The 26301-nt window shown below is 44.9% G+C and overlaps 1 protein-coding gene across 2 annotated transcripts in view; it reads left to right on the top strand.

Moving 5' to 3' along the window:
* Window positions 1-26301, top strand: part of LOC138514242 (kinesin-like protein KIF2C) — a 166760-nt gene that overhangs the window by 51770 nt on the left and 88689 nt on the right. Inside the window, exon 1 of one of the 2 annotated variants that reach the window (XM_069629602.1) lies at window positions 14031-14078. The exons of the other annotated variant lie outside the window; for it this stretch is intronic. Within the exon in view, the coding sequence (XP_069485703.1) occupies window positions 14039-14078 (40 nt within the window). The 5' untranslated portion in view covers window positions 14031-14038. Of the gene's footprint in view, window positions 1-14030; window positions 14079-26301 lie in introns of those variants that run through there. 2 annotated transcript variants of the gene reach the window in all.

Here is a 26301-nt window from a genome sequence, read left to right as displayed (position 1 = left end):
AGGTAGAAATGCAGGGATCTGAGTAGATTGTGTAGAGTGTTGGTAGCAAAGTTGAGGACTTTCTTTAGACGGAGGAAGGAGTAGAGCGGAAGGCAAAGGAAGGAGTAGAGCAGAAGGCCAAGGAGTGGGCTTCAGCATAGTCCAGTTTGCGGAGTATGAGAGTTGAGAATAGAGTTTTTGTAGAGTGGTTGGTAAGACTAGCACAAATGTTCTGAATGTTTAGCAAGTTAATACGAGGCAGTGGTAGTGATGATTTTTTGCAGTCAGTTTGCTATTAAAGAGGATCCCCAGATTGCAAGCCTTGGGTGAGGAAGCTAGAAGGACATGGGGGAAGGATATAGGTGAGGGGAGGGATGGCATTGGAAGGCGGTAAAAAGTTGGACTTCCAATATTGAAGAGTTCAGTATGATGCAGCAGAGAGTCATCCAGTGACCAATTGCAGTGAGACAGTTCGTAATCTTTTCTGAGATGGTGGGCGTGAAGGAAGGAAAGGAGAAACATTATTTGAGTCTCATCCACAAAAAGGTGATGTAGAAAGCCAAAGGATGAGAAGTCTTCCTAGGGAAGAGGTATTAAGGGTGAAGATAGAGGTCGAAGTGCTGATCCTCAGGGACGCCAATAGGGAGAGGGGAGGAGTCTGATGTTTGCGAGTTCCAAGAGATTTTAAAGGATCAACCTCCCAAGTGGGTGACACCCCAGGCAAGAGAAGATTTGCAAAACCCTAGTTCCTGGAGAGTAGGGTCCAAAAGGATGAGCATAGAAAAGAGTTTGGAGTGGTGAACATAGAGAAAGGTGAAGACCTGCATGAGTTCAGGCTCTGTGGAATGTGTGCTACGGAAGCCATATTGCAGTGGATCTCCATGGCCACTATCCTCAAGGTACTTAGTAATCTGGTCGAGGACCACCCACTCATAGACTTTTGAATAATAGGGAAGGAGAGAAACTGGGTCATAGTTTGCTGGGACGTTTGGGTCAGCAGAGGGTTTCTTCAATAGGGGTAAGACAGTTGCATATATGAAGGAGGCAGGGAAGAGTCCAGCAAAGAGAGGGGGGCAAGTGGTTGAGACCAAGTCTTTGACCATTTGGGGAGCAAAAGGGTCAATAGTTGCGCAAGATGATTGGCAATGCGAAGGATGGGTGCTAATTCAATAAGGTCAATGAGGTAGGGGAGAAATGGAAGATGTTGGCGGAGACGTGGTGGACAGGAGAGGAGGGCTGCAAGAGTGTCACGAAGTTTAGAGATTTTAGAGGGAAAGTATTGAGCAAATTTATTATCAGGGAGGAGGTGGTGAATATTGGCTTGGGAGGTGTGAGCAAAGATTGGAGGGTAGATGAGTCTGTAGGGGTGGTTTCTAAGGAAGGAGATTAGGTTTGTGAAGCAGTAGGATTTGACAAAGTCCAGTGCAGAGGTTGGGGTAGCAAGGGATTTTTTGTTGGCTAGGAGTAGGCTAGGTGTCCCTAATTTGTGCCAGCATCATAATTCATCGCACATGTTTGTTTTGAGGGTCTGAATTTCAGAGGCAATCCGAGGTTGAGGATGGGAAGGTGTGAATGTGTGAGCCGAAAACTGTTGGTCAAATGGAGTCATAAGTAATAGTGAAATTCAGGGAAATCACGGTCAATGTAAGAGGCATGGTTAGGCGAAAGAGACAGGAGAAAGGTCTTCACATCAAGGTAAGGGGCAAGAGTCCTGGCTGAATTTCCTCTTAGTGATTGAAGAGTGGAGATGAGGATTAGAAGGTGGAGGGGCCAAGGTGTTAAAGTGAACAACAGAGTGACTGGTTTGACCCTTGGCTGCAGAACCCCAGGCTGGATGCCCAGGGGGACTGAATAAGAGAGGCATTGTGTTGCATGTCTCTCTGGAAGTCAAAGAGGGTGATCTAGATGGCGTCTACACTTGCAGAGTCCTGGCTGTTGTAGGCCTTGTGAGTTTCATTTTGCAGGCAGGACCCTCGCATGGTACAAAGGGTCTGTTGGCAAAGCATTCAAATGTTAAGTGCTTCATTCTCATTTGTTCTAATCCCTGTCATTCACTAAGATCCTCTTAGTTTTCAAAGCATAATTTTGAGTTGCACTGCCCTCAATAGTGAAGAATGCAGTCAGCACAGCTGCCCAATGAAATGGACTACTGGGAGGGATGTCACTGTCAGGTGGGAGACAGAATGACATTAACCTTTGAGATACCAGGTGACAATCTCGAAGGAAAGAACATGAACAAAACAAAGACCTACAAATGCTGTCCTCGGCCCAATTTATAGAGTTGAGAATCAAGTTCTAATTGCAGGCTTCTACTCACATGGCCATGAGCATTACATTATGCACTACCCAGTCTTCATGCAGGAAAATTCAAGGAGTTATGTTTCAACTGTACATTGTGCTTTGAGTAGCACATCATCTCCCAGATAAGGCTCAAGGGGGGTTTATTTTTATTTCCAGTGGGCGTGTGTCCATCTCTATAACCTATGGATGGGCGATTCTACCCTAATCCAAGCTTCTCTCAACCCTGCATTGGGGCTACTGATTGATAACTCTTACGATCTAAAGCTGTGTAGCTTGTGGTGACGGCCTAAAGACAAATGCCTTCTGTCCAGCTTCCCTCCGTGAATAATCTAGGGTTCCTAAACATCAATGTTCCTCAAGGTATGGTTATGGGTTGTACCTACCAGATACACCAGTCTTCATTCTCTCTGGTCCTTCTACGCTCTGATATACCTCTCCCTAGCTCCCACTCGCCTTTCTTCCTCCTGCACTCTTCCCTCCTGCTCTGCCCACTGTCTCTCTCGATGTTTCTTCCTCTTTTATCCCTCTGATAGTCCTCTTTTTAGGATCTACTGCCACCCTTGTGTCATCTCCTACTACCCTCCCCAAAGTTACTCTCCCATCTCCACACCACTACTACTCCACACATTTTTCTCAGTCACCCTCCTTTCTCCCCCTTGGTCACCATTTGTCATTCTACTATCACTCTCACGCATACAATTTACATGCACACTTTCAACAGAATGCCACTTTGTCTCACCAACCAACACCTCACCTTTTCTAGAAATAGCTTCCAGGCATCTCTACACTATCCTTCCTCCTTTTACTTTCTTCGTCTGCCAACTCCTCCTCCTCCTCCTCTGTCGTCCTTTATATCCTCCCTCTCCTGTCTTCATTGGCTTGCCCTGTCTGGTTCCCTGGGCCACTCTTGTCCTCCCTTCCCCGCCCCCGAGTTGTTACAAACAGTAAAACACATAAGGGCTCTAAGCCTGCCTCTTTCTCTCTCGCGGGTCCACTCCGAATCGGTAATGGTGGCTCTGTAGGATCAGGGTTACAGTTCCAACTCATGCAAGTGTATAGAGTTGCAAAGTGATATTTCCGGTTAGAGCTACTGTGCAGCTCCACTGCAGGTAAGGAGCGATGGCAACCTATAGTCTGTTTCACACACTGGGTATGTGGCTTCTGCTAAAACACAGGAAAGCGTTGCTGTTTTGGGGCGGGGACAGCAGTACTTTTCACCCACACAGGTTCCTTTTTTCATGTTGCGCACCAGTTCTATTGCGAATAGACCCCTGAGTGGCATGTGCGGATGTTCCAAGACCAGCTGCTCTCTCACCGGTACATCAATGAGGCTACTGGTTCTTGTACTCCCAGAAAAGAGAGGGGGAGAGGGAGACTAGCCAGCATTGGAAAACATGGGGTGATCAAGAATGATAGTACCATAATCAATTATATGGGCACATAGGGAAAGGGAAGGGGTTGGTGCTTTACCAACTGCCACCTTTACCCTTAGGGGTAGGAATAGCTCGGGTTTCCACCCTGGTAGGCCTCCCACCCCAGGGTGTGGGGAGTCTGCATCACTTCCTGACCGGTTCAGACTATTAACTGTCACACATGCTTACTACTGCCCCTTCACCAGGTATCGTGGAGATGGCAGGGCAAAACCTGGACTCTCACTAGGTACGGAATACTTTTTTTTTTCTTGATCATCTCTAGCTGCTTGTTTCTGAAGTGGACACATCCCCACTTTCTTCTTCCCATATTCAACACAGACGTTCCACCCCAATCTGTACCTAGTACATTTAGACTTGCCATTTTTGAACTCCACACCGTTCTACATGATCACCAAAGCAAGGCTCCAAATCCCAGCCTAACCCTTATGGCCTTAATCATGCTTCATGGCTCACTAAACCTGCACCATTTCATCTTGCGCCCTGCTGCTTTCCTAACTTGGACAAAGCCTCCTCCAGCAACTCTGGTCTTGACCCCTAGCAACATGGCAGTATAAAAGGTGTTTTTATACTTTGCCTAAGCTTCTTTCATGCCTTCTCTCACAACTGCCTCAGCCACCTCTTGGGCTAGGATGCAACAATGAACACAAGCCAGGTTGAGTAACGAATCCTCCTCCTGCTTGCCCATGTACCGGAATGGTAAAACACCACCAACTCCATCTGGAGATAACCTCATTCTCTAGAACACGGCAGACACAGCTTTTGACACATTTGTTATTCTTAACTGCTTCTACGGTCCACGTGACCACCTGATTGAACCTTTCTACCAGGCCATTACTCTCAAGATGATATGCAGTGGTAAACTATCACTTGATTCCTTTTTTCATGGTATAATATGCCACCTAAGAACATTTATATTGAGGACACATTAGAAAATCTATGTCATGACCCCTAACATTACACACATACTTTACCTCTGGCCACTTAGAATAGTAATCCACCCTCACAAAGAGGAACTTTCTCCTGGTAGCAAGCATCTGATGGGGCCCAGTGATATCAATCTTTAGCACTTCAAGACTACAGATGGTACAGGCAAAGAAAATAATGGTTGCTTCACTATTTTCCAATTACAGAATTTTTAACAAAGCCAGACATTTCTTACCCTTCTCTACACAAACAAATCCATACCAGGCCCCCAGTACTTTTTCTATGCCTGTCCTTTGGTGCTATGATGCCAGGAGGGCCTAGATCTACTTAAGATACCAACTTTTCTTTTTTTTTTTAAATAAATTGTTATGCTTTTAACTAAACCTTATACATTACATCGAGCATAAATGTTAGTGAAAAATACAAGTTTAATGTCAATCAATCGTTACATCAATAAAATTCAAATTCATTAATAAAAACATAAAATAATTTAAAAAAATTCAAATACAATTCTTCAATGTTTCATCAATAAAATAAGACTACAATTTCAATGCGCAATTCATCAGACCTTCATAATGAAAGTAAAGAATATATACTCCACTAATGCAATTCATTTATAGTATATAATTCATGCTTGTGTTCATAAAAAGCCCAACATCATGGGAAGAGATACTTTAAACGAGATGAAAGGGGCAGCCACCTGTTCCTAGGTTTGGATTTTTTCAGCAGCCTTAGCATTTCCAATATAAGGTAAACCTTTGAAGTTGCACACATACTAGACCATATGTGGGCACACCTATGTGCTTTATCTTTATCAAATAGATGTGACCATTAAAAACATCTGATCATTTGTAGACGTGGACAGTAGATAATAACATGTTTCAATGACTCTATTTCCACAGTATTGCTGCAGAAGCAGCAAGTGAGGCAATCAGATGACATTTTAGATCTGAGCCCAGTGACCTCCCGTGTAGGCAATATATTTAGGCGTAGAAATAAGGGTCCCACTTATGACAAGGAAATTGTCAAATAAGGTTGTATGCTATTGTAAGGCTTCTCATCAGCAGCTACAATGTATGAGCAGCAATATAATAAAATCCTGTCACTGGTAGTACACCAATCCAAGTCATAAATAGCTTTTGTAATATCCTCAGGTCTATGAACCAATAATTCAGTGACCCCAATATTTGTTCTGTTTTTAACCCAATTATTGAGTGTTGGAGCTTTCCCTAACATTGTGTGTAGGTTGTTAAACAAGGATAGTTCTGGTAGGCGCAAGATTCTCCTGTGGAGAGCTAGTATTCTCCAAGAAACATGAGCCTCTAAAGATATTTGGCCGAGTTCATATCTCAAGTTCGATATTGGTAGACTTTTAGGGAGACCCAATGGGCTCCTCCAGAGAAGGCCCTCCATCTTGATCTAAAGATGTTTTTCCTTTTTGATTGTAAGTTCAGACCCATACAGAAGGTGTGGGATGACCTTCGTCTTGTAATGTGTTTGAGGTGGAGTTAGAGGAAAAATGACCTAACTTCTTGTTAATGATCCTTATTTGGCCAATAAGCTTCATACATGTATTACGCAGTCTAATTGCCACAAGAGAACCCATAGGGTTTTAATCAAAGGTTAAGTCCAAATAAGTAAATTCATCTACGACTTCCATGTTCTTACCATCCAAATACCAAGAGCAATTATGCCGCTGTTTAGTTTGACCAGAAATAAGGATCTTAAATTTTTTACAATTGATTTTCAGATCATTTCCAGCCATAATACCCTGAAGAGCATTTAGGCTTCTTTAAAGCCCAATTGCGGTTTTGTCTAAGATCACTAAGTCATCAGCACAAGCAAGATAATGAATTTGCTGCCGACCCATTCTGGGTGGGAATACCTTTGCAGCTTCTGGCTTTGATCCCAAGTCTAATATGTACAGGTTGAAAAGTGCAGGGGCCAAGACACACCCCTGTTGTAGCCCCTCTGTAGGTATCAATGTACATCCTGCCCAGGATATTCAATCTGCTGCTGATCACTGTATTAGAGTATAGTTGAACAATAAAGCTTAACACGTTTCTGGGCAGACCACACAAGTCCTAAGCTTTTTCCAAAGTGTATACCTCTTGACCATGTCAAATGCACTTGAGAGGTCAATAAAGGCCATGTAAATTGGCCAATTATTTCCTAGGGATACTTGATGGGGGAAGTGTAGGAAGGGGACCATTTTGTTGTGTACCCACGCCTTTACAAAAATCTGATTGAAGTTTGTCACAATGTTTAACAGCCTTGGACCAGTCATTCAATTCTGCCGCAGTGATGGATGCAAGGACCTGTCACACCACATCAAGAAGTGCAATTGGATGTTAATTCACTGGATCTAATCGATTACCCTTCTTGAAGATTAAGACAACGTATGACTCTTTCCAAGAGGTAGGTATTGTCCCGCATTTCAAGATATTATGAAACGGACAGAATTGTGGTCCATAGTGTAGGGGTTCCTTTTACGGTTAGATTAGAGTGACCATCAGAGCCAGCTGCTTCGGAGTGCAGATTCATCATGATCATCTCTGTTATCCCACAACAGATCTAGAGTGCAAGGCCTGCACCAGTCATAGGTAATTTCCTCACAGTTACCAGCAGGTGCTGAATAAAGCTCACTGTAGTGTTCCTTCCATGTAATTTATGTGATGGGATTCATCAGTGAAGCGTCACAATTTGTTTCCAGTGAATTCATGAGTCTCCAAAAATAGTGATCCTTCTTATTTAGAGTAATATGGAACATAAGGTTATTCATTTGGCCAGATACTGTTTTTATAATTTCGGAGTCAATTTCTCTATTGTTTTGTTGTTTTTACTAAGGTCATGGCGTCAGGAGGGTTTTTCTTAATGAGGTCTTGTATGTTACTTTTCAGTGCTCATTTGGCCTCCTGTATACTCTCATCAAAGCCATGTCTTACAGGTGTGAATTTGTCTCAGGGGTCTATATTAGTCCATGTTAGATCTCTAAATAATCTTGAGAAGATAGTCACTCCAAATCTTTTTTTTGTCACCTTCAGTCAGTGTGTCTAGAAATGTTTTTGTTTTTATTTAGTGTTATGGTTTTACATTAAAACCTTTCACAATCGCTTGCAATTTAAAAATGATCAAATATAGCCATTTTACACAAATAAAGTACAGTTTAAAATTCAAGCTAAAATAAATGGTCCTAATCAAATATCAAAACCTACATTTCTTAAACACATGAATTAAATCACCCTTGAAGAATTGATGGAATTGAAGTCAAAAAAGGGATATCCCCTAACTGTGCAAGTATTTCCTTTAAAAAAAGCAATGAGGTCAATTGACAGCGATATGTCATCATCAGGCGCTTCCATAAATTGTCTACGATCACTGCACTAGATGAATGCACAAACTTCTCAAAGCAAATCTCCTCCTTCACCTTCCTCTCTCTTCCTTCATGCCCTCCGCTCCTTACCTTTCTCTTCCTGCTCCATCTCCTCTGTTTCCTCCCCCATCTCGCATCTTCATTCCATTCCTCTTCCTTCTCCCTCTTCTTTCCCCTTCTTCACCCCTCCTTTCTCGTTTTTTCCTCATAGGCAAATTTTTCTACTTACTGTTTTACTGGTTTGATTCATGTTTTGTAATTTACTTCTACTGTTTTTATTTTCAATGTATTCTTGTTGTTAGAATGTAAAGCGCTTTGGTGTAAAGCGCTATGTTAACATAAACATAAAATAAACACAGCTGAACCAAACATATGTAATCAAGTATTAGATGACAGAGAGTTTCCTGGTTCTCTGTTTTGCATAGGCGACAGAGCCTGTTTTCTAATGGAATACCTATGCGAGGGCCAATGACCTCCAATGCATGTAAGCAATTCAGCCTAGATTTTAAAACCATGTTCTATATCCTCACGATGGAGCCTTTGCCATGTACAGCAGATGGGCATGGAGACAGATGAGGTATTCAATATTCTCGGTAGTTTTATGTGTTATAGACTCTTCCAATTCTCTGTCTTGTTCCATTCTTTTAGCTTTTTTTTTTACAATCTGTTACTCAGTGACATGATCAATAGCAGCCTCTATTAATAGAGATTCATACGTATTGATAAACACCTTCAGAGAGATATACAAATCTTCTCTGTATACCTCACCCAGTTTCTAAAAAGGTGTTCTCCTTGTCTTCCTTCATTTTAAAATATAGCCTCAATTTGTTACATTTATAAGTAAGCCACCAAGACCCTAGCTCTAATTGTATTGCTCCAATGGGCTCTGATGGAGGAAGACCCACGACTGCTCGCCATATTTTACCTTTAAAGACACCAAGCCATTTCTTGATCGTAAGACTTAGAAACTCCAGGCCATACATTATCGTAGGTGTCACCTTGATCTTATGAAATTCAATCACTGTTAAGACAGAATAGAGAGAAGATTTTGCCTGAATTATCTTCATTTGGGTAATAAAAGAATTGATCCTTGCAGCTAATTTCTCATTTACAGTTGTGTGCAAGAAGGGAACGTGAGCCGATATGCTGAAAAGAAAAAGTCCTTTTATTCAGGATTGGATAGGGAATAGTCCTGGTTCACACAAGGGTTGGGGAAACAAAAGGTAGTCTTTTGGGGTTTGGACCAGTCAATGGGACTTCGAAGGTAGGGAACCACTCTCCATTGTCATTTAAGTGGTGAACTCCTCAATATGCCCAGTGGTAACGCAACAAGTGTTCCTGCAGCAAGCGGAATACAAAAGACACATTGTATCAGTATTGTCACCTTTGATAGGTTGAGTTTCCTCCCTAATCCAATCAGGAATCCTTTTTTAGCTTGGTTCCCTATGGTAAGCCCCACCCCCTTGGTATTAAACAGTACAATGCGGTTGCCATTGTTTTGCCTTTCCCCCTCCGCGCTGTTGGGAGATCCGACACTTGTCACCCCTTCCTCCCAGGTGGCTCGTCCTGGTCACATGCCCCCCAATCATCTGCCACCAGGATTCCACCCGGCCCCCAGGGCTCCCAACGCGGTCCTCGAGGATGCACATCCCTTCTAGGTAAGCAGACTTCCTCTTGTGATTTCTCCACACACTCAGGCCAGTATTCTTGTACCCCAGGGACCTTTGTGTCTGACCTGAGGCAGGAATCTATGTATGTCTTTATGCTGGTTCCAGGGGGGTATTCCGTACCCATCTCTGCCGATTTGAGTGGGGATTCTTCCCAGTGACCGTCGGTGAAGGGATACGACCTGTCACGAACCCCACAGAGGGATCAAGCCGGTCGGGCCGATCCACCGATCTCAATAGATAATCTGCTACCAGTTGCAAGGCAGCCGGGCAGTGGAGAGTCTGGAACGAGTACAGCTACGAGGTCAGGAACCACCTAAGTACCCTATAATAAGAGTCTTTCTGGATGGCCAACCACTGTAATGGGGTATGGTCGGTAAAGATCGTAAATGATCGCCCCCACAAATAGTACCCCAGGGACTCGACAGCCCACTTGATGGCAAGGCACTCCTCAATCGTGGAGTATAGAAGTTCAAGAGGTAGGAGCTAAAGGCTAATGAAAGCCATCGGATAGAGTTGATCTTCGGTGCCCTGCGACAACACAGCACCCAATCCATTTTCAGAGGCATCCGTCTGTAGGTATAAAGGTTTGGCAAAGTCCGGGCAACATAATACGGGGAGCACGGAGATCATTCTCTTGAGGCACTGGAATGACACTCTTGCCTGCCTGCCCAATGACAAGCCTCCCATATGTGTGCGCCCGAAGGGTGTCTGAAAGGGGGCAGGCTACGGCCGGAAAATCTGGAATAAATGCTGATAGTATCCGATGACCCCAGGAAAGTCCAGATACCCTTTTTCGTAGTTGACAAGGGCAATCGAAGGATAGCTTCCGCTTTGTCCAGCTCAGGTTGTATTTCTTCACTGCCCACAATGTAACCCAAATATTTAGTTTTGGTGGTGGTCAATACGGTTTTCTTCGGGTTAATGTGAAGCCCTGCTTCTTTCAATGTTGAAACCACTCAGATCAAATGTTCTAGGTGTTCATTCCACGAACTACTGAAGACATTGATGTTGTCTATGCACGCAGAGGCATATTGGGCATGGGGTACCAATAACTTGTCCAGTGACTGGAAAGAGACTGGTGCCTCATAGAGCCTGAAGAGTAACACAGTGAACTGGTAGAGACCCTGGGGACTGGCAAAGGCAGTTTTGACCATTTCTTAATTCCGAAAGAGGGATTTGCCAATAGCCCTTGGTCAGGTTGATGGTACTCAGGAACCGAGCCGTTCCAACAGTTCAATACATGGCATGGGGTATACAGGTCAGAATCTGGGTTATGCATGGATCACCATGGAGGTGTTAATTATCTCCGTGATGTGCAGGGCCTGGGAGGTTTGCGAAGAGCTGGCCTGCCAGAGCTTCATGGAAACACATCCAACGTGCTTGATTGCCAGTAGTGTGAGCAGAGCGTTGTTGCTGCTGTGCGCGCATGTGCGTTAGTTTGGGAGCGTGCAGGCAGAAAGCAGGAGCTCGTGCCAAGTGTCCCCCTGCCTTTTGAGTAGTGTAGGTCTGTCCCAAGGTGTACACTGCTGCTAGCCTATTGCTGCATCGACAATGAAAGCAGAGATGGAATCTGCTATGCAGTTCTTTTAGTTTTGGTCTAATACTAGTTCCCTGCTTGTTCTTTACTATTGTGGCTGATGAGATCCTGGCTGCCTGTTTATTCCTGACAATTGCGTAGGATATCATGGTCAATGAGATCACAGGTAGCAGAGAGAATGAGGAGGAGTAAGAGGGCAAGAACCCCTGAGTCGTATATGCAATCAAGTGGAATCTTGAGATCAAGGAGGACATCAGCTTCGGTGCTATGTCTAGATCTAAAGCCGGATTGGCATGCCAAGCACTCTAGGCAAGTTTGTATTTCGGAGTAGGCTGTGCGGTCGAGGATTTTGAGAAGGAATGGAACTGTTGTGATGGGGCGGCAATTAGTCGTAACGGGTGAGGTCAAGAGAAGGTTTCTTGAATAGTGGCGTGATCCAGGCTTTCTTTGATGAAAGAAGGGACAGAGCCAGAAACGAATGAAGCATTTGTGAATATAGAGAACGGGTGAGAGTTGATCTGAGCAAAGCTGAACAATGTGTGCAGGGCAGATGTTGTTTTTACAATTGGAAGGTTTGAGGTGATGCATGATTTTGCAGGTGTCAGAGGAGGTGATTGGTGAGAAATGGATGACTGGTATGGAGGATGGTGTGGTTTGCAAAGGGCGGCGCAAAGGGGGAACTCTGGTGGCAAGAAAAGTTTTCTTTAGAATGGTTTTGTCTCTTTGCTTCTGGGATTTATCAGCAAGGGCGGATTGGATGGTGGCGCACCAGATTTAGTCTTTGGGAACATTTGTGGTGGTTGGAGCCGGTGGACTCAAGTTCTTTGAGGATGTTAAACAACTCTGTTGTTGGAACTGGCTTCAATAATCCTGGATTTATAGGTATTAGAGGAGATGCAAGCATTCTTGTATGCTGCAGTGGGAAGCGCTATTTTTCACATATCATGACTAATATTGTCGTGTAGACGAACCAAAGATGTTAGAACAAAGTTTAATACTGATAAAGTATTTGCACATATTTGAAGCTCAGCAGATGGCAAAGGTGGCCCCTGTGATCCCAGCTGGCTTGTGTCCTCACCTGCAATGGAATCTGAGGATGAATGGGAGCTCAAAGGGGGATGGTCCCTTAATAACAATGGAACCGTGTAAATTGTCTCAAAGGAAAGATTACAGGTCAGCTCAATGTGTTCTTCTGGATATGAGGCTGCAGTGTCTTCCAGAGGTTTGGAAAAATTAGGTGATTTCATATCATTCTCTTCATGGTTGGTAGATCATGAAGTAAAAGCTACCTTGAACTTGCTCAGAATTGTTTGGAAATGATGATGGTATATTTAGTAGGTGCATGTTTAAAGTTAAGGATTCTGAACACCTAATAGCATCTCTTAACGTCTGGTCACTTACAGGATCAGCTGGCTGTAATAGCTGGCATACCCTTATAGCCACCTTGTTTAGTTTGTGTTTGGGTTACAGGCTCAATAATCCTGGTCGATTCCTGCAACCTTCAATCCATCCATTCATAGTCGAAATAGAAGGGGCTGAAGGATCGGTTTTGCTGCACAAACTATACATTTACCAGTAATGTAGGGCTATGGTGTTTGTGTCAGGGAAAAACGCATGTGTCTTACATGTGGCTTAAATATCGGAGTAGGGGCTGAAGTCAGTTTGGAGCTACAGGTGGCTGTTTGATGCAGTACTCAGATGCAAAAATAGGTCTCATCTACAAGGATGTCATGAGAACAGAAGTGAGTCCCTTCAGCCCCTGACTGCACTTGGCCCAGGCACTCGCTTGTGGCACTCTGTGTCGTGCAGTAGCCTTTATCCACAATGTGTGTCCTTGATAGTCATTCTCCAGCAACAATAGCTCCAGATACACGGCTTGTGGTGCTACGTGCCCTGCAGCAGTGTTTACCCACAATGTGTCCCTCGATAATTGTCCTCCGACAGACACTCCACTTGTGGTGCTCTGTGCGTGCAGCATCATTTAGACACAACGTGTGTCTCCTCGATAGTCATCCTCCAGCAACAATAGCTCAGGCACTCCACGCGTCCAACTTTTCACCTAAGACCCCAGGTAGGACCAGTTTGTGACTGCTGAACAGCAATCCTCCTATTCCTGGATCCCCAATAAGGCTAACACCCCTTGAAATGTTTTTTTTTTTTTTTTGGCCAACCTTCATGCAAGTATTGGGAAACTGAGGACAATGCTTGATCTTGTGCCAATTCTTTCTCCCACATTCCCTTTGTAATGGTCTCGTCTACCTTTCTGATAGAAGCTACCACAGCTTTATCCGCTTCATTGGTGTAATATAATCTGGAGCCAGAAATGGCCTCCAAAACAAGAAGTCAGCAAGTCTCTCTTGTGCTCTTGAAACCAATAAAACGCAATAATTATGAAATATTAATTGTATACGCGCAAAAGAAAAGGAGATTGTCACCTAAAGTGGGACAGGTCTGATTATTCAATGATTCAACATTCTTTTCCAATTGTATGTATATTTCTTTCTTTGACAAATACAAAAGAAAACATGCCAGAAGTAATCAAGCAAGCAATAACAAGACCGAAGACAACCATACGTACAAAACATCTTCCTTAGTCAATGATACAATACAAACCGCAGCCCCCCTGGTATTCTTGAAGTATTAAACACTGGTCCCAGAGGCCCCAATGGATTGAGACAGGCTAACAATGATTCAGCCTTTAAAAATCAGACTTTGTAGAAACATCTCACAATGGAATGTTTCTGGCCACTTTGATCCAGTTGTGACATCACAGACTGAGCTCAACATTCCGCAATATGATTTCACACTGGTGATTGCAGACATGGTCCAATACATGACTGGTGGTCTTGTGTGGACTACAGGTAAGCCTAGCTCTGGGTGCAGAAAGGTTCTACATCAAAATATAAAGACAAAATGCTAGTAGCAATGTTTATTATATGGCTATCAAGTGCAGGCAGTCGAGAGGGTGCTTTCAGTTAAGGGCAATAGTTTGCTAACGTGTGGGGCTCAGCTTGATCTAGGTTTAATTACTTCTCCCATGACTGGGAATTCTGTGTAAAATAAGTTAATCTTTAACTCTTGCACAAAGGTCATTATTTTGTGGCAACAAATCAGTGGGATCCCCGGTGTTCATGTATATCCCCTTCCAACTCCTCGAAGGTAAGCACATCATCTTTTTTTTTTTTATTTCTTTATTTTAATTTTAGTACATAGAGCAGAACTGAACAATAAATCTCAATAAATCATAACACAGTATAAAGCATATATACATGTAGGAATAGAAAAAGAAAGAATTAAGCGATGAACTAGTACCTACTCAAAAAAGCTCCCCAGACCTTTGTATGTAAACTCATTTTCCCCATTTTTCTGTATATAAATTTCTCAATATTCGCTAAGCAGTTCATTTCTGTAATCCAATCCTCCAATACTGGTGAGACACATGATTTCCAACTAATTTGGTAAGCACATCATCTGTACTTGTACCCTTGAGGTTCTTCGGTATCTATCCCCCCTGCCCTGCTATACGTGTTTACTGGGCACATATCGTTGTGGTTCTTGGATGCCTGGTGTCTCGCCTCCAAATCTATACATTTTTACTGGGCTCATATCCTTGAGGGTCTTGGATGCCCATCCGATGTCCCGCCTGTCCAGAGCTTTGCATGTTTAATGTACCTGTTTACTTGAGATTTGTGAATGTCCATCTGATCTCTCCTCCAAGTTATATCCGCACCATTTAATTCCTGGATGCCTATCTGATGTCTTCCCCTCTAAAGCTATAGACCTTTACTGAACTTGTTCCCTTGAGGTTGTTGAATGTCTACCTGATCTGCCCTCCAAAGCTATGCATGTTTACTGGGCTCATATACTTGAGGTTCTTTAATGCCGATCTGGTGTCTCCCCCTCTAGAACTTTGCTTGTTTGCTGTGCTTGTTCCCTTGATGTTCTTTTATGCCCACCTGATCGCCCATCCGTAGCAATACATGTTTACTGTATTTGTACCCATGAGGTATCCATCTGATAGCTCTCCTCAAATGTATAAATGTTTACTGTATTCATAGCATTGAAGTTCTTGGAAGCCTATCTGATGTCTTCCCTTCTAAAGCTATACTCATTTACTCTACTTGGTCCCTTGAGGTTCTTGAACATCCACCCAATCTCTCCTCTAAAGCTATACATGTTTGCTGGGCTCATACCTTTGACGGTCTTTGATGCCTATCTGATGTCTCCCCCCTAACCCCCAGAGTTTTGCACGTTTACTGTACCTGTTCCCTTTAGGTTCTTGAATGCCCACCTGATCTCTCATCCAAAGCCACTACCTGGCACCTCTGGCCCACTGCATCGCTACTTTCTGCTCCAATTTCCAGTGTTATGTGGGTAACACTCTGCTCACATTCAGGCTCCCCTCAGCCACCTCAGCTTCCCCTCTCATACCAGACTGTCTGGCCGCCATTCAGGAATGGTGTGCTGCCAATGATCTCTGCCTTAATGCCAGTAAGACTGAGATCCTCCTCATTGGGACACCCGCTCCCTTCTTTCCTCTCTCTCTCTGGCCACCCACTCTGGGCCCTCTTTCTGCTCCTTCCTTTGAGGCTAAGAACCTTGGTGTCATCTTGGACACCATTCTCTCCTTCTCTCCTCGCAATTGTGATGTCTCCAAGAAATCAAACTATCAGCTGCACCTCCTCAGAGGTATTCTTCCTTTTCTCACTTTCCCCCAGAAGCTCAGTCTTGAGAGCTCTGGTCCTTTCTAGGTTGGACTATTGCAACAGCCTCTTAGTAAATCTTCCGGCCTCTACTCTTCGACCTTTACAACTTATCCAGAACAGGACTGCAAGACTTGTCCTTGGCCTCAAGCCCAGGGATCGTATATCTCCAGCTTTGAAATCTCTTCACTGGCTCCCCATGGCTGCAAGGATCAACCTCAAGACGCTCTGCATTCTCCACGAGGCTTTCTGGGGCCTGGGACCGCTCTACCTCCAACTTTCTCTTCCAAAACATCTTCCCTCTCGAGCTCTCCGCTCATCCACCTCCAACTCTCTGGGGGTCAGACGCTTCTCCAAGCAGAGAGTTGAGGGCAGATCTATCTCCTCAGCTGGGGCCTCCCTCTGGAACAGCCTCCCTGCCTCTCTCAAACTTGAGCAGAACCACCTGTGGTTCCGGAAGCAATTCAAGACCTTCCTTTCCGCTTCTGCTTTCTCTCTTCCTCTCCCCTGCTGATGCACCCGACTGCTCTGCGCACTGGCCACCTGGTCACCCACTGAACTCTAGCCCAGGCTCCTGCATGCCCAGTTGCCCTTGAACTACATCCGGGCTCCCCAGCACTTAAGGGTCTGTATCTACAACCCTACAGTGCCTCCTCTCTGCACTTATGAGTCACCCGCTGGCTGCACTTGTGAGTTAACTGCACTTCCCCTTTCCACTCCCCCCTGACACTTCTCCCCTTCCATCTTCCCCACACTTACGAGATCTGAATGACACAAGGCCTAGTAAGATTGTTATTTTGTCCTCCCTTGTTTCCCCTTCCTTGTCTTGTCGCACCTAGAAACACTGCGTACACCTGCATTATAAATGCCACATCATTTCATATCATATACCTTTTTACTGTATTTGTACCCATTACGCTCTTGGATGCTTTCATTTTCACTTCACCCTAATAATGTACGCACAGTCACTGCACTCATTCCCTTGAGGTTCTTGGATGTCCATCTGATGTCTCTCCTCCAAAGCTATACCTTTATTACTGATTCCATACCCTTGAATTTCTTGGATGCTTATCTGATGTCTATCCTGTTAAATGTGCTAGATATTAATATGTTGTGTCTCTTTACCGTACTTTACTCAAATCCTTGAGGTACTTTGATGCCTTTATCTGGTCACCCCCACTGAAGTATACGCGCTTAATGTACTTGCTTCCTTGGGGCACCTGAACAATGTCACCACGCAATCTGCCTGCTTACCCCAAAAATGCTTGGATGTCTAAATTGGGGGAACTTCCCTTTACAATATATGCATTCACTGCACTCATACCCTTGAAATGTGTGCCTACCTTTTTCATGTCTACGTCCTCATCTATAAACATTGTACCCCTCGTATTGACCTGCTCCGAGCTCTGTCATGTCGTACTGTTAGGTAGTAAACGTGTTCTGTTCTTTCCCTTCTGGGGTTCTTTCATGTTCATCTCATGACTCTTCCTCTCAAGTCATACCCTTCCTCAATGTTTGTACTTCTGAAATGTTTGCATGTTTTATCATGTGCTTGGATCTCTGCATAATCTCTTGTCATACTTCTATTTATTGACTGTTTTAAAAAAAAATATTTTTTATTTTATTGGACATTTGTTAGGCGTGTATACAACAAATAAATTGCATTTCAAAGTGCTAACAGGGAGTTAATATGGGATAGAAGATACCTACTAGGTCTTGTGAGCATTCAGAGCGTGCAAGTGCAGAGAGAGGAGGAGAACAGGGAGGGGGGGGTAAGTGCTGCAGTGCCCGTGCTCATCAGTGAGCAGCAGGTGTAAGTGCCCAGAGTAGGAGGTCCTAGGAAACTATCATCTGAAAAAAAATTAAAATAAATGGGTAACTGCAGGCCTACAGTGGCGAAGGCCGGTAAGTGGCAAGGCAAGTGCTGTGTGTAGATGAAGGCTGAGGGCGCATAGGTGTGGGAAGCCAGGGCCCCGAGGACACATAAGGGCCTTGGTCACCTATCACAGTGAACGGGAGATTAGTAGGGAGGAAGGTGAAAAGGAAAGTCTTGAGGAGATTCTGGAATTTGAGGAGGTTCGGTTCAAGACGGAGAGGAAGGGTAGGCTGTTCCATAAGAGGGAGCCAGCTGAGGAAAGAGATCGGCATCCGGCCCTCTGTTTAGCGAAATGCTTGACACACAGAGTTGGTACCAGAGAGGAAGAGTATTTAGTAACAGCAAGTTGCAGATTGCATGGTCCCTGACCCCAGACAGCCTTGTGGATGATGCAGAGGGATTTGAACTTGATCATTGGAGCAACCTGGAGCCAGTGGAGAGATTTTAGGGCAGGGGAGATGCAGTGCCTGAGCTTGAGGCCAAGGATAAGTCTTGCTGCCCTATTCTGGATTAGTTGGAGAGGTCATAGAGAGAAAGAAGGTAGATTTAATAGAAGGCCATTGCAGTAGTCTACCCTGGAGAGAACCAGAGGTCTGGTAACTTTGAGCTTCTGAGGGAAAGTGAGAAAAGGGAGAATTCCTTTAAGAAGGAAGAGTTGAATGTTGGTCTTCTTGGCAATGTCCTGAATGTGAGGGATGAAGGAAAGAGGCGTCAAAGATGACTCCAAGGTTTCTGGCTTCTGATGAAGAAGGGGGAGAGCCCATGATGGATGGCCAGAGTGAGGGGAATAAAGGAGCAGGGGTCCCAATAAGAAGGATCGCAGTCTTGCTGGCATTGAGGCAGAGATTGTTGCAAGTGCACCAGGACTGGATGGCAGATAGGCAGTCTGTGATAATCGAAGAGGTAAGAGGGTCTGCAGGAAGTTTGAAAAAGTTGTCATCTGCGTAGCACTGGAATTTTGGGGAGAAAGAGGGAATGAGGAGTGACAGCTGAGCAAGTTAAGTGTTAAAGAGCCAGGGTGAAAGGTTGAAGCCCTGGGGGGCCCCACAGGTGGAGAAAGAGGTAGTTGAGGAGAAGGTGCCCAGAATAACCTGGGACGACTGGTCAGTAAGCAAGGAAGTCAGCCAATCCAGTGCCCACTCAGAGATAGCCAGAGTATCATGGAGCCGTTTTAAGAGGATGGAGCGGTTGACTGTGTCAAAGACAGAGGAGAGAATGAGTACAATGAGGACAGCTGGAGAGTTCGAGTCATGAGATGCAAGCTGTTCTTCACAGGTGTTAAGAACAGCAGTTTCCATGCCTCTAGATGCTCGAAATCCAGATAGATGGTCGTGGAGACTACCAACAAGTGCAGTGTGTGAAGCAAGTTGGGGGAAGGTAAACTTCTCAAGGGGTTTCCCAAGGAAGGGGGTAATATAAATAGGGCAGTAGTTGGCTGGACAGGTGGGGTCTACTGGTTATTTCAGGAGGCGGCGCACAAGGGACTGCTTGAGGAAGGAGGGAAAAGAACCAATAGCAAAAGTCATTGCTGACATCAGCGAGTGCAGGAGCAAGAGAGCCAATGTTGCCTTTGATGGTTCTGGAGGAGCAAAGGGAAACCTGTTTGTATTAGACGTTCATGGAGTGGACAACTCTGGTGACCTCATCTGGTTTGACAGGGAAGGAGGAGGAGAGAGAGGCAGAAGGAGGGTAAGCAGCCATAGGAGGCAAGAGGGTGTGGGAGGAGTTGGGTAAGAGGGTAGCAAGGGTACTCAGGATGTCCAGCATTTTGGTGGTGAAGTCTGTGGCCAGTGCGTTGCAAACAGCCTGGGACGGAAGAGGGGAGGAGGAGGCTACGGAAAGGTTGGCTAGTTCCCTGCAGATTTGAAAGAGTTCAGCCATGTTGTTGGATGCCCCCGATACCGGTGCCTGGATGTGGGCCCTTTTCTTGGTATGGATGGAGAGTCTGTATTGTCTTTGGACCAGGCGGCAGGCCAGTTTGTCATGGGATGAGTCTGAGGTTTCCCACGTCCATTCCGGAGATCTGCAGTTGTGTTTCAGGGCTGCACGTTCAGAGTCATACCAGGTATTACTCTTGGAGGCAGGTTTCAGGCGGATCCTCATGACTGGGGCAAGCACTCCCAGAGTGCTAGTAATGGCCAGGTAGAGGTTGCTGAGGGCAGAGTCAGAGGTAGAGTCTTGGTTTGGGGATCAGGGGTGAAGACGGATGCGTAGGCAGCAGCTGTCACTCGTTTCATCGGACGGATGTTCGTGAACGAGGTTGGCAGGGCTGAAGGAGGTGCAGTCAGAGGGGGCCCAGGTGAGTGAAGAGGAGAGAAGGGTCTGACTAGAAGAGAGGGGTGACCTGTGAGGGGGGTGAGGGATCAGCATGGATGAAGGCATCAAGAGTGTGTCCTGCTGTGTGGGTAGAACCACAAGGGAGAATTGAGAGGGAGAGCGAGGTACAGAAGTCAAGGAAGAGTAGATGCTGTGAAAGCAGAGTTGGAGTGGATGTTCAAGTCATCCAGAAGGAGGAGGTTGAGAGGAGAGAGGAGCAGAAATCATTTGGATCATTTGGATGCTTATATGCCTGTATCACTCAGAACATATTTACCACATTCATACCCTTAATGTACTTGGATGTTAATAACCTCTTTCTACTTAACCCATAATTATGGACTGTACTCCGACCCCCGGAAAACTGCCTAGATGCATATTCCCCTTTTCTACCCATCCATTTGTACATTTACTGCATAACCATGACATGCTTGAATGGCTGTTCTCTGTATCATGCTACATACATTGTCTGTATTCCTCCCCATGCAAAACTTGGATGACTACATTGCACCTCTTCTTCCATCTATACATATGTACTTTACTTGTCTTAAGCTTCATGAATGCCTATATTGCGTCTCTCCTTTTCCATTTGTACACATTTACTGTACTACACTTGAGCTGTGTGGATGTCTGTATTTTGTCTTTCTATTGAAACCATATACATGTAGTGTTCTTGTGCCATTGAGGGGTGCATATATCTTTAAGTGCTCTTCTGCTCAAGTTAAGTACACTTACAGCTTGCACACTCATGGCATCCTTTGACATATGTTTCAAGTCATACACATGTAGGCATCATATCTCTTACCTTACTTGAGGTAGTGTTAAGGCCTTGCAGATGGGACACCTCACAGCATTCGTCCAAATTACCAGCAGAGAAACTTGGGCCCATCAAAGACTCCCCACCACTAGAACATAAGACTCAGCCATGAGGCAAAATATACTGTCTTTTATTATCCAATACAGACAGGGATCATACAGGAAAACAATTCTCCAGCAATCTCTCCACTCGCGAGCCTGTGTCACACGCTCATTTGCATGTGCAATGTCACAAAAATCAGGTCCATCGCAAAAACCTATGTGGTGTTCTCATTGGTCAGCTTAGACTAATTATAGAAGAACGTTACATTATTAGGTTAATCAGTCCCTAAGATCAGGTGGCCCTGCCTGAGACTTACCCCAAAATGTAACTGACTACACTGTTGCAGGGTCACTGGAAGACCACTGGCCCGTGCAACATTCTACACCAGCTCACAAATGGAGCTTCTGGATTGGCTAGAGCGGGTCCTCCCAGGTCTAGGACCCTTTCTGGTCAGAGCTCGGTGTACCTTTTCAAGGTGATGGGAAGGAACTTTGGAGGGCTGTGTGTTCCATATTGTTGCCACTGGTCTGATCACCTAGCCTGAGAGAGTGCCGGCCGGTTGCAGTTTTGGTGGGCAAAACTTGTATCATTCCACTCTGTCTCGCTGGGAACAGCTTCTCTTCCCACCACAAGTAAATGAGCATTATCCTGGTCTGCTGGGTCACGTGTGAGAGGACTGCAAAACAAAGCCCTTTTGTCTGCAATTATGAGGATTTTATTCTGAATTCTTGCAGATGGCTTGCTGCCTCGGCAACCAGGAATTTCCACCCACCCTTGTCCTAGACTGTGAACACCAGCTCCGCTGACCTCACGCTGCAGGAATCATCTCTACCCTTCCATGTATTCGAGGCCTGTCTTTTCCTTCCTAATTCACTTCAGTCTTCCTATAGGTTCCCTATGTGTTTTCATAGGTTCTTATAGTTAGTTGCAATAAAGCATATGCAAGCGTGGTCCACGTATATTCGGCGTCTTGCGGTTTCGCTTTGGCAAATTAAAGGAAAGGTTCTTAGCATTATGTAAATGTATCTGTCCTCTAGCTACAGGAGTCATACTCCTGTTTTTCATGTCTACAAGTAATAAACTAACGCATGTTTGTGTAGCTTTATGCATGAATGCATATTTGCTTCATGGCGAACGCGGCTATGTCATGATGGCACTAATGACATCATTGATACCTGGCTTTATTGTCAGTCGATCTGATCCATTGATGAGACCTCTGTTTCCTCGAAACCATCAACTGGAAACAGTTTGAATGGCTGGCTGAGAGAATATCTTTTGTCATATTTGTGATACATTGGTGCAGTCGGTGACTGCCCAAAGAGCGAGTTACACCGTTCATTCTTCATCCTGCGAGTCTCCAGTCGCATAGGGGTCATAAGGGCCATTCTTGGGACCCTCTCTTCAATAGAATGGTTAAAATGTGGCAGAAGAGGAATCTATTTACCGTAAGTCCATGTGCACATGTTCTGTTTTATACCAATCACTGAGTATATGGCAACCTTATCTGTGGTTGATGTCGTCTTTTACATTCCCTCACGGTAAAAGAACTACAAGCAAGGAACTACTGCTGAGACAATATGGCTGATGTATTTCTCAGTGCCCTAGCAAAACCGACACTTCTTTAAAGATACTTTAAACTATTAACTCTACAATCTGTCACATACTTTTACCAATCTCAGGTTGTGTTTCTCTTCCAAACACTTACAAGGCATACAATAAGCAGTGGCACATAGCAGTTTGCTATGCAATTCTGTCTGTTTGCTAATTAAATTGACACTTGTGTAGCAAAACTATTTATATTAACCTGTTCAATGAAAGCACAGCTCACCCTGCAATCCTCGCTTTTTTCAGTGGAGCTACGGGCTAATGGAGAGAGAATGCAGCAGTAATCATCTTAAGTGCCAAAGATCTGTGTGGGAGTGCTAAGCAAGATTTTATTTTGTAAATTGGGAGAATACTTTTATTAAGCTAACTATATAAAGTCTGGCAAAGACTAGTATGCATTAACTTTACTTTTTTTTAAAGACAGTGATACAATTCAATTCCTAACAAAGTTGTTACATAATGAAAAATTAGAATATTTTTACTGTAAATTGTCTCCATGCTTTACAGTAACATTTAGGTTAGTGCATCTGAATCTCATAGGGTTAGCTATATTTCATTCACTGATACACCAGCGCTTCCTCCAGACAGACCCTCACCAACATTCTCTGTCGTTCCTTTGCCACATATGGTCTCTGTACTCGCTCCTTTTTCCTCCTCTCCCACTAATGCTGGCACCCGACGGGAGGCCCTTCTGGCCCCCTTCCACTCCTCTAAGACCATTATTAATGTTTACCTAAATGGCACCATCTTGGTCCAAGGCCCTTAGGCCAACCTTCTCCTTTCTGATAGACGCTTCCTGCGCCTCATCAATTTCCTTTCTTCTCCTGCTGTCCCTTCTTTCCCTTCTGCAGCTCCTCTGCCTCCCTCCTCTGCCACCTCTCTGGTGTCTTCATCCTCCTCCTTGAATGCCTTGCCCTCTCCTCCTTTGCCCACTCTCTGGCTCCTTATACACTACCACAGGGTGTACCTCTGACCTGTACCCCTCCACTACTTGGTGGAGTCTTTTGCTACCAATCATCTCTGCCTTAATGCCAGTAAGACGGAGATCCTCCTCATTGGCTCACCAGCACCTTCCTTTCCCATCACTCTCTGACCACCCACTCTGGGCCCTCTTCCTGTTCCTACCTGTGAGGTTAAGAACCTTGGGGTCATCTTCGACTTCACACTCTCCTTCTCTCCTCACATCTCGGACATCTCTGACATCCCATTACCACCTGCACCTCCACAGAGGTATTCTTCCTTTCCTCACTTTCCCCAGAAGTCCACTGTCTCCAGAGCTCTGGTTCTCTCTAGCCTGGATTACTGCAACAGCCTCTTTCTAAATCTACATGCCTCTACTCTCCGTCCTCTACAACTCATCCAGAACAGGACTGTGAGACTTGTCCTTGGCCTCCAGCCCAGGGATTGTATCTCTCCAGCACTGAAATCTCTTAATTGGCTCCCAGTGGCAGCAAGGATCAAATTCAAAACCCTCTGCATTGTCCACAAGGCTTTCTGGGGCCTGGGACCGCAATACCTCCAACTCTATCTACTGAAATATCTTCCTACTCGAGCTCTTCACTCCTCCACCTCCAACTCCCTGAGGGTCGGTTGCTTCTCCAAGCAATGGGTTGGCGGAAGATCTCTTTTTCGGCTGGGGCCTCCCTCTGCAACAGCCTCCCTGCCTCTCTGAAACTTGAGCAGAACCATCTCTGGTTCCAGAAGTACCTCAAGACCTTTCTCTTTGCTTCTGCCTTCTCTCTTCCTCTCCCTTGCTGATTTCCTGTCTGCTACTGCACTGATCACCTGGCTACCCTCTGATTTTGGACCCAGGTCCCTGCCCGCCCAGTTACACACCTGCACTGCCTCCCGGCAACCCTTGCACTTGGGTCTGTATCTGTAACCCTACAGTCCCCCACCTGCATTTTTGGACACCTGCTGTCTGCACTTCTTGTTATTGTTTTGATCCTATGTACAGCACTGCCCTCTGCCCTTTCCCCTGGCACTTTTCCCCTCCCCCTCACCTGCACTTGCGCAATCTCTGTCACTTGGCCTAGTAAGATCGTTGTCTCTGCCCTCCCTCTGTTCCCCCTTCCTTGCCTTGTCGCACCTTGAAACACTTGTGTATAGGTGCGTTACAAATGCTATATCATATATCATATCATTCCTTTCACTTTCTAGGCAGGTAAATACACACAAAACTCCACAAAACTATTTTGCGCATAATCCGAATCAGTGACTAAAATCATTTATTTTAGTCTTTGAGTCTATTTTCTACTGCTGTAGATATATTACCCTATAAATAGTGGCCAATTCTGCCACTTGACTGCTTTTGGGGCCTATCCTCATGCTTACTCTTGGAATGCCGTCACATTTAAACCACTCATTTCCTATTCCTGCCACAAGTTCTTTTTCAGCAACATTTTCTACATGGTATGTACATACATCTACATACACAGTTGGTAAACTCATACATGTTTCTTCGTTGAAGGCCTTGTATGGGGATTGCTCAAATTCATTTAAATTTGTCTCTGTTCTGTGTCATCAGGCACACAGACAGCTGCATAATCATGCAACTCCGCTAGCCCTTGAGCAACTGGGCTCTTTTTATTTTGTCAATTTCTCACTTCTACTGGAAATCCCTGAAGTGCCAATGTCCATGAGGTGATTCTTGACTGGGCCAAACTCGCCATCTGTGGCTGGTGATTTGTTTCAACAATCACCTGCTCCCCTTGAATTATGGGATGAAATGTTGTAGTGCCCAGACAGTGGTCAGAAGCGCTTTTTCACATTCACTAAATTCTCTACCTGTGACAATGCTTTTCTAGCATATTCAATGGTTTTATTTACATTATGTTGTTGATATAACAATGCTGACATGCATTGCTTCTGTGAATCCTATTTCTACAACAGAAAATCCTGCTTTTTTTATTGGATATGCCAAACATGGTGCTTTCATTAGGCACCCTTTTAGCATGGACACTGCCTCGCTTTGTTCCTTTTCCCATTTCCACGGTACACCCTGCTTCAGTAATCTTCTCACAGGTTCTGTAATCTCTGCAGAATTTTCAAAATCAAACTTTATTGGCATTTTAGTCAGAACGACACAGGTCAACAATGAAACGTTCCCCTATAACCAACATTCTAAAGCCCTCCCACCCTCTCCTTTCCCCATGCAGCAAACCTTTAATTGTATCCACAAAACTCAAACCGAGGATGATACCCTCTTTCTGACCAGCTGTCACTTGGGTACCCTTGTCCGTGAAACGGGAGAGCCTCACTCAGAATGCACATTGTTCCTCCGTTCTCCGCGGGGGCTCCCGTGAAATGCCAGTCTCCCCTTCTGGTAAACACCTCCCCTCCCCAACCTCCTGACTCTATCCACTCACCCATCAGCCACTCCGCCCATATTTCTCAAAGAAAGGCAACCATAAACCTTTGAGGTCAGACCTGGACTCATCCAGGAGATGAGTGAGGTATTCCATATTGTATATGGCGCGTGTCTTTAACACCATTCCTTTTCCACCGGAATTCGTGGGGTTTTCCACAGCTGGGCCAGACAGCAGCTAGCCAAGACCATCATGATATGAAACATGTCCCCCTGTCCTAGTTCCGGCTCTTCTCCCGTTCCTACCCCAAATAGAAGAAGCCTTGGTAAGAATTCCCTCTAAATCCCATCTACCCCTTTTATCCAAGGCAGGACGTCCCTCTAATACACCTGCACCCTTGCACAGCCCCACCACATG

Source organism: Ambystoma mexicanum, chromosome 12 (assembly GCF_040938575.1).
Source record: "Ambystoma mexicanum isolate Mex_15411 chromosome 12, UKY_AmexF1_1, whole genome shotgun sequence".
NCBI lineage: Eukaryota > Metazoa > Chordata > Amphibia > Caudata > Ambystomatidae > Ambystoma > Ambystoma mexicanum.
Note: the sequence above shows the minus strand (reverse complement) of the source record. Positions and strands in the feature narration are given on the sequence as shown.